This window comes from Plecotus auritus (assembly GCF_963455305.1).
Source record: "Plecotus auritus genome assembly, chromosome: 5".
NCBI lineage: Eukaryota > Metazoa > Chordata > Mammalia > Chiroptera > Vespertilionidae > Plecotus > Plecotus auritus.
In genome coordinates this window covers 48,355,490-48,364,639 of record NC_137776.1, presented here as the reverse complement: position 1 = coordinate 48,364,639, position 9,150 = coordinate 48,355,490, and the positions used below count along the sequence as shown (strand labels likewise).

At 53.1% G+C, this 9,150-nt stretch overlaps 1 protein-coding gene across 1 annotated transcript; it reads right to left on the bottom strand.

The window, feature by feature from the left end:
- Positions 1 to 1,184: 1,184 nt before the first annotated feature.
- Positions 1,185 to 3,141, bottom strand: DLX2 (distal-less homeobox 2; the record flags this gene model as incomplete). Its single annotated transcript, XM_080668243.1, has 3 exons — positions 1,185 to 1,607; positions 2,083 to 2,267; positions 2,760 to 3,141. 3 exons carry the CDS (start codon positions 3,139 to 3,141, stop codon positions 1,185 to 1,187), a joined length of 990 nt encoding a protein of 329 aa, XP_080524369.1.
- Between the last annotated feature and the right edge of the window lie 6,009 nt (positions 3,142 to 9,150).

The following is a 9,150-nucleotide window of genomic DNA, read 5'->3' as shown; positions in this document are numbered from 1 at the left end:
CACAGCCGTAGAAAGATGTAAATGTCACCCTTGGTGGACCAGGATCCCCGCCTGGGCAGTGGCTGGAGGTTCCAGGCCGTGCCACCACGGTGAAAACGCACACATCCAATGAAAACAATAATTTATTTAAATAATTATATTCATAGTGTAAAATCAACATGAAGAGCATGTTGTTTTCATAATAAATAACCCCCAAATACCTTTCATTTCAAGAACAAAGATTTTAGGATAAGGTATAACAAATCCAAATCAGTAGCTTAGCTTAACTGAGAACATTTTTAAGGGAAAAAATAAAACGGAGGGGTCGCTGAGGTCACTGCTAAACTGGAGTTTTCACAAGTGAGGGTTTACAAAACAGTCTGAAAAGATGAGTATTTTATACAAATAAATCAGTGGGAAAAATCTGCACAGACACCTTTATTTACAAACTCTATGTCGAAGTCCAGGCTAATAACCCTGAATAGGTTTTAAAAAAGATAATTTAAACACATTTTTTTGCAGTGTCCACATATTAAAAAATCATTTTTCCCCCAACATCAAAATGAGGTCATCCGCAAAGGCACCTAAACTTTTAAAAAATAAAAATAGAAATAAAAACTCCACTGGTGATGGATGAGGAGAGCGCTAAGGGGAGAGTTCGCGGCTGGGAGAGAGCTACGGCGGGCCAAGGACGAGGCTCCACGGGCTGCAAACGGCAGCGCAGAAAAAAAGCGGCGGGCGGCCGGGGTCACAAGGGTGTGTGGGGGCGGGCGGGCAGGACGCTGGGGGTCAACAACCCGGGCGGACTGCGCCGAGCCCGGGGGCTGGCGAGGAGAAAGGAGCTTCAGAGCGCCCGGGAAGCCTGGCGGGCGGGGGAGGAGTCCTTTTCCCGGACTCAGCTCGCTGCCCGCGGCGAGGACGGCGCCGGACAGCCTCGCAGGGAGGGGAGGAGAGGAGAGGCAAGTCAGAGGCGGGGCTCAGGTCGGAGGGGCGGCCGTGGCTACCGGGGACCTCCGAGAGGAGCCTTCCAGGTCCTGGTGGCTCAGTGACCGCGCAAGGGAGCAGGACTCGGGGCAGGCCATCCCGGACCACAACCCCCGGCAGGGGTGGCGTCGGCGAGCCAGCTGGAGAGACCCTCTGGCTTGGGGGCGAGCACTGAGGATAGCGGGTCTCTGCTCTCAGTCTCTGGCGCAGTCTCCCTGGGGTTAGAAAATCGTCCCGGCGCTCACCGGGGCGCCCCCGCCGCCTTGGTGGTGGTGGTGGTGGTGGTGGTGGTGATGGTGGTGGTGTGGCTGCGGCGTCTGTGTGGGGTGCAGCAGCGGCGCCGTGGCCTGCAGATGTGAGGCAGAGCCCGAGGCCTGGTGGTACCACGGGTAGTTGCCCAGGAAAGCCGAGGCCGCGCTGCTCGGGCTGGAGCCCGAGCTGCCCGCGCCGCTGCCGCCGCTGCCCGGGCCGCCGCCGCCCCCTATCCGCTGCGGCGCGCCAAAGTCCCAGGAGGCCGGCGCCGAGACGGGCGGCGAAGCACAAGGTGGCGAGGCACTGGCCCCAGGGTGCTGCTCCGAGGGGATCTCACCGCTTTTCCACATCTTCTTGAACTTGGATCGGCGGTTCTGGAACCAGATTTTGACCTTTGTGGAGAAGGGACCGGAGCATTAGTGGAGGAAACCCGGCACCGGGCAGGGGAGGGGAGAAAGCGCAGAAAGACCAACAGCAAGAGGTGGGCACCGAGCACCTGGGCAGACCCGCGGATCACGTGCCGCGGCTTGGGAGGCTGCGATGGTCCCTACTCCTTTGGTCAGCCATTGCAAAAAGCCCAAGACAGCTGGTGTGTGCACGGTGGTGCTGTTGACAGCGGGAGGGGGTCAGAAGGGCCAATAATTTTACCCGCTTAACCAGTAGTGCGGAGAAAGACTACGTAGTACCGGGATTCAGCTTCGTGTGTAGAAGTTTAGGCCGCTCAAGAGGTGGGCCTCGAAATCCTTAAAATTATTTTTAAAATATATTTTTAAAAACATTGTTCTGAACCTGTCTTCTTCCCAGCCACCCCAGACCGACTCCCTCCCCGGCCCTCTTCCTGCCCCCCACCCAGCCGTGAGCCCTCACCTGAGTCTGGGTGAGGCCCAGGGACGCGGCCAGCTCAGCGCGCTCGGGCAGCGCCAGGTATTGAGTCTTTTGGAAACGCCGCTGAAGAGCCGCCAGCTGGAAACTGGAGTAGATGGTGCGGGGTTTCCGGACTTTCTTTGGCTTCCCGTTCACTATCCGAATTTCAGGTTCGAGGTCCTCTTTCTCTGCAACGATCCAGAATCCTGAGAATCGCGCAACCTGGAAGCCCAAGAGTTCCCGCCCGCAGAAAGGCCCGGCGTGGGACTTGGCCGGAGCCGGGAGGGGGATGCTCAGGCGCAACTTCGCAATGCGAGGACCCCTGCCGCCCCCAAACCCTGGAGCTGGGCCCACCAGCGAAAGGGAAGACAAGAGCATACTGGAGAGAAAGAAGCAGGTGGCAAGGAAATGAGGTTACCAGGAGGCATGCACCACGCGCCCTCCCCGTCCCCCCCTCCACCCCCCCACCCCGGCCACCCGGTAGGACCCTCTGAGCACCGACGGACGTACCAACGACACTCAGCAGACTGGAAGTTAAGAATGGTGAGGGCACGGGGCGGGCCGGGAGCAGGTAGTGTGAGAGGCCAGGCTCCGGAGAGATCCCCGCCCCAAACATTTTTATCCCACCCATGGCAGTAGCTAGGCCGACTTGGCACCCTTGACGCCAGCGTTATGCTTACCAGGTTCGTTGTTGGCCGGGGACGAACTTGTCCCATAGGGCGCGTAAGAGGTGTAGGCTGCGGTGTATCCCAGGTCGTAGCCACTCTTGGTGGAATAAGGGACGTTGTTGAGGCCGCTGGCGTGGTACTGGTAGGAACCCATGTTCGGGTAGGGCGAGCCCCCGCCGCCGCCTCCGCCCGCCGGGTGCTGCTGGTTGGTGTAGTAGCTGCTGTCGGTAGCTGTGGACACCGGGAGGGTCGGCGACTCCTGGGGCTTGTGGAGGCTGCTGCCGGGGCCCGCGCCGCCTCCGCTCGGGGGCTGCTGGGGCTGGTGGAACGTGCTGGAGGCCGTGATCTGGGTCGAGTGCATATCAGCCACCAAACTGTCAAAGACTCCAGTCATCCTGGCCCGGGACGGGAAAGAGCAGGGGTGGCGGGCGCGAGGGGGGAAGCGAGGCGCCTCCTCCGTCTCTCCCGGTCCCCTCCAGCAGCCAATGCAATAACGGGGTGGGTGGGCAGGAAGGAAAACAAGAAATGTGGCAATGGTCTAGGCAACTCCTCCTCCGGGGGAGGCGATCACCGTGCACAGCTCGGGACAGCTGCCGTCGGCCTCATCCTCTCTCCGCCTCTCGGCCCGTTCGGCTTCTTGCCCGACGTAGGCTCGGGCGGGGCCGGCAGTGGAGGGGGGTCGGGGGTGGCGGGGCTGGGCCGGGGCTCCGGGAGGCGGGAGCAGGTGAGCAGCCCGCTGCGGCTTTACGATTGTCTGCGGGGCGGGCTCCTGCAGGGTGGGCATTTAACATTTGTCACGTGAACCGAGGCAACGTCACCTAGCAACAGCCAATCAGAAGCGCCGCGCCGCGGGGCTACAAGCACCCAGGATCGCCAGGGCGGCGGCGGCGGCGGCGGGAGGGTGGCGGGGGGGGGGGGGGTCACAGGGCAGGCGCTGCGGCTGCTGTGGTCGCGGGTGCAGACGGGCTGCTGCTGAATGTGAGCAGCGCGGTGAGGGCTGGGAATGGGGCGGGGAGTTAGCGAGGCGGCGGCTGGAGGACAGAAGGCGTGAAGACAGAGACTGGCATTTCCCATTCTGTGTACAAGTACCAACCAATTCCAGTGAGGTCAGCTTTTAAACATTAATGCAAATAAAGCGGTGCTCAGAGCCGGGCCAGTTCTAGCACCGCTTTTCCTCGAAGTGTCTGGCACTTAACTTTTCTTGTCAGCCACTCGGGCACTTGACGTAGTCAATTGATTTAAATTATCCATAAATCACGTACTGTATAATAATACCTGCTTCCTAACCAACCCGCAGGGATATTAGGACAATTAATTAGATTGTATTTAAACGATAGTCCTTGTTGCTTGAGAGAAAAGCTATATAAATTCAAAGGTATTATTGCTATTGATGTATATTTGACATCATTTTCCCTTGTACTTTCCTGACACGTGGAGAGTGTTAGACACCCGGAAAAGCCATCATGGGGATTTCCTCTCTAGGTTGGAAAACTAGACCAGACTCACCAGATGGTCTTCAAAGTTCATTTTAACTCTAAATTCTATGTTTTTACGAAAAAGGAAATGGAATAATACTTAGGTGAGAGAGTCATCTCCGTCTCCATACTACACGTTTTGGTAAACTTACAGAAACAAATAGAAAAGTTGTATCGCATGCATGTAACCCTATTTTACAGTTTTGCACTGTAGGACCCTGTTCCACCCTATCGTTGAAATGTCTTCTTTTAAATCGGAAGTGGCGACTTCCTCTATGTCTCTCTTTCCTGATGTTTGGGTCTGAAGTTGGGGGACGCTAGCCTTTACTGGACTCCCAAGTGCGCAGTTCCTTTGGCACTACCTGCCTTGTGGCGCCACCTTCTGGGGTGTGCCTGGTTGCGGCGGGCCCAGGAGACGGTCTAATCACGCCTAGGCGCCAGTCTCTGAAACCCCACAAAAGAACAAAATAGTAATTAAAAGCCACAAAATTGTGCTAGTGCGCGCCATCTGAAGCACCCCCTTCCTAAAGACAGAACGTGTAGCCGAAAGAACTTGTTACAACAACTGTCTAATGGAAAACAAGTTGATACTTTGAAAAATATGATCTTCGGTCGTCTTCCCCAGAAAAAGCAAATGTGTAATTAAAACTACAGCATCCACACAGCTCAGCCTCTGCGGAATAATGAGGAAGGTAATACGCCTTCAAATCTGCCCGGATTTAGTTCCCAGCCTTCCTTCTAGTTAATGGAGAAGGGAGAGCTGCTTAGAAAGTCTTTGGGAGGTGGGGCTTACTTACCAGACAGGACCACACTGCCTCATCCCTGCGCACAGCCTGCTGCTCTGGGGGCCCCAGAAACAAAATTCAGCTCTAGATATTGAATAACATTGCCTTTTGGTGTCTTGGCTCCAAATTCCAAGTCTTTCTGTCACCACAGTGGAAGTTGCTTTGACCAAATATAGAAACTACACGGGAAATGAGGCAGATTTGCAATCCTCTCGCCTTCTCGGTGCTCCTTTGTTCTCACCCAAGCATGTCCTCCAGACTTTTTCGCGATGTAAATTCGTTGTATTTTATCATCTATGTTGAACCTCCATGAATAGCCTAAAGTCCAGGCTAGCTGAAATCCAGAAAATGGCATCTTCCTGGTGTGAGAGGTATTCTTTCCTGCCTTGAGACAGTAGCTCTGGGAACCTGCATGTTCCGAATCTCTGTGGGTTCCTTCTAAAACTCAAAGACACTGGGAGAGGGCGGGGGCTTGGTGTATAGGAGCCTCCCATTTCCACCTTTCCAGGACCAGACCGGTCCTGCTCTCATCCTGACACAGCAGGAACCAGCTGTACAGGGAGTGGATGACCCTCAAGTCTCTGCCCTCTGCTGCCCTGGCATCCCCCAGCCACACCCTCATGTCTCCTTTGCCTTCAGCTCAAAGACTGTCTCAGATTTACCATCTTTATGGGTCTCTTGCTGTACCTCTCCATCATCTCCCCCTTGAACTTGAGGGTCTCAGTCAGCCACTTCCCTCCCACCCACTGTGCCAGGCACTGTGCCAGGTGCTGGTAAATTCTGCCCTCCAGTAGCTTACAGTCAAGTGGAAAAAGCAGATATATCACCATAAACATAATAATGGGTAGCCTTTAGTTATTGAGAGTTTACTGAGCACCAGGAGTTCTGTTAAACCCTTTGCCTTCCTTATCTCACTGACCCCTGGGTCCTATGTGGTGGGTACAAAATTATTCATATTGAGGCAACCAAGGCTTACCAGACCAAATCACTTGCATTAAGGACAGAGACAGGACTGGAACACAGAAGCAAGGCCACTGTGGATCTGGGCTCGGTTTTTGGCATGGGGAATCGCTGAAGAAGCCACTCCACATCCACCTCTACCCGGATAGTTGTGTGTGTGTGTGTGTGTGTGTGTGTGTGTGCGTGTGCATGTGTGTGTGTGTGTTGGGGGGGGTACTGGGTGTGGTGAGCACAGGGGTCAAGTGCAAAGGGACACTGACAGTCTGAAGTCTAGCGCGCCCCTCTAACCCCTAAAGTGGACTGGAAGGAGACATTTCTCCTCCTGGAGACCAGCAGGCCCGCAGGGGCCCATGCGCGGGAGGGATCCCCAGATCGACCCCGAGAAGATGCCGAACAGCCTTGAGGGTCATGGAGTGGTGGGGAGGCAGGCACCCCCAGGCCCACAGGCGAACCGGAGTTTGAAACGGATGTTTTGCACCCGCCGTGGATTAGCTGTGCTGTCTGCTGGAGTGTGAAGTGAACCCAAAGGGCTTTGGGAAAATGGGCAGACACTCGACAGTCACAGTTAGGACCCTTCAGCGGTTGGGTCAGGGCGTTGGGTTGTCAGTTCAAAATGGAACCAATAAAATCAACCTACAACTCAGCTATGTAATAACATGGGCAAGAAGAACACAGCTGAGGACTGGGAAATAAGCAAAAAGAATGTCTTGAAATGGTCCAAAACAACATCTCAAAGTCCTCTTGAGCTTGTATACTCTTCTCAAAGGAAAGCCATTTGAACCCTTTTAGGGGGAAGTTTCCTGTTTTATTCTGTTTTCCTCTTTTAAGTTATTTCATTAACTAGAGGCCCAATGCACAAAATTCGTGCAAGAGTAGGCCTACCTTCCCCCAGCTGCCAGCACCGGCTTCCCTCCGGCACCCGGGACCTGGGCTTCCCTCGCAGCCCTGGCTTCGGACGTCTGGTCTAATTAGCATATTATGCTTTTATTATTATAGATAGTACTTCTTGCCTTTGTACTGCCTTTACCTTGGCTCATCTCGTTAGTTTAAGTACTGTGGATCCAAAAAAGACTGTGGTAGGGAGTGGGCTGATCACCTCAGGACAACTCCTAAGCATAATAAGCGTGTGCCCAAGGCAAGAGTAACAATGACAGGGAGGGGAGGGCCGCAAGTGGCAGGGTGACAAAATCTCTGCAACCCAGAACCTTTAAAAGGAAACACATATGATTTGGCTTAGACCTGCCAGAACCTCACTAACGATCATTTTAAAACTTATGTTCCTAACAATAACAGCCAGCTGTGTTAACCTATTTCTATTCGTGGACTGAATGCACCTAGAAATCAAATGGTTTGACTTCTATGCTCGGATCCCAATTTAATCTCTGGTTTTCACAGATAAAAGATGTTCTGACTTTTTTCTGCAATTTGCTGACAGTCATTACACTCTGAACCCAAGTTCATATTAGTTACAGCAGCTAAACTGCTATATTAAAAAAAAAAAAAAAAAAAAAAGATCCCAGCCTGGCCAGTGGTTGAACATCAACCTGTGATTCCTGGTCAGGGCACATGCCTGGGTTGCCGGCTCAATTCCCTGTGAGGGGCGTACAAGAGGCAGCCAATCAATGATCCTCTCTCATCATTGATGTTTCTATCTCTCCCTTCCTCTTTGAAATCATCTCTGAAGGTCTCATCCCGGTTCTCTTGTTCTCTTCTAATTGGAAAACAAGAGACTGTGTGTGATGTAAGAGAAAAGGAGAGACAGAGAAAGGAAAGCACAAGTTACTGCATTTGGAGATTCAAGTAAAGACTTGAGGTATTGCTCTAACCGGTTTGGCTCAGCGGATAGAGCGTCGGCCTGCAGACTGAAGGGTCCCGGGTTCGATTCTGGTCAAGGGCATGTGCCTTGGTTGCGGGCACATCCCCAGTGGGGAGTGTGCAGGAGGCAGCTGATCGATGTTTCTAACTCTCTATCCCGCTCCCTTCCTCTCTGTAAAAAATCAATAAAACATATTAAAAAAAAAAAAGACTTGAGGTATTGATTCTGATAATGCAGACACAAATCTGGGTTTGACCAAATTATCTGATTACCACATCACAATATCCAAGCGATTTCCTCACTTTGGTCTCAAGTCAGGGAAACAGTATCATAGAAATTGAAATTTTGTCCACAGTTCAGAGCAGACTGATGGCACGCTTTATAGTGCTCTGAGAGGAGTTAAGGGAAAACTCAGAGCGAGTTTGGGGGAAGAGGTGCCTCCTTTCTGCCACACTTCCTCCTCTGCCTCAGGGCAACTTCCTTCCTCTTTTCTCTCTCAGCCTGGGCATTCTTTTAATCTTCGGGAACTTAGAGAAGAATGGGGAAAGAGGGGAGCTCAGTGTCTCTGCTCTGAGACCTCCTCGCTTTGGGTCCCGTGCCCACCAGGTTGTCCCCGAGTTTATCAAGTCTCAGTGTCTCCTCCGTGGAAGCCTCATGGCAACCCTTGTCAGGCAGTGATAGAACGGGGGCGGGGTCATCGTTCCCATGGTATGGATGGACGCTGAGGCTCTAGAACAGGCACCACTTCCTTTGAGTTAGGCATCCCTCCTTTCTCTGTTGCCATAGCGCAGGTGAGCCTTCTTTGAACAGCTCTGAGTCTCCAGCACACCCCGAGGAGCCTGGAGCACAGGTCACTGCGTCTTGCTTTCAACCGCCTGCCCCATGGCTGGCCAGGGTCAGGGTTTCAGGACTTGGCCCAGCCCAGTGCACTGACTCTGCTTGATCATTGGGTGTCCTTCCTTACTCAGAAAGTGGACCCCGAGGGGTGTGATGGGGGAGGGGTTGCCCTGTGCTGGGCAGGGATGCCCTTTGCTCAGAGTGATAGGCCCATTCTCACTTGTCTATCCAGCCAAATCAGCATGCTTTGGCTAGACTGCCCCCACTCTGCACTCTCTCACCTAGAGTCCCAGAGACACGGGTTGCCAGGCCATTGGTCTGAGATCAGTTTATCTCCATCCTCCAGAAAAGGTGGCCTGCTAATGAGCCTTGCCAAATGGTGCCTTGTATAAGATGACATCCACTGGCTATTTAGGGTCTTCATCTACAACAGCCCAACTCATAGTAGAGTCAACACATTGTATATATTAGTATAAGAGAAGTGCTGTTTGCTTGAAAAAAACAAACCAAAAGAAAACTTTATCATAACA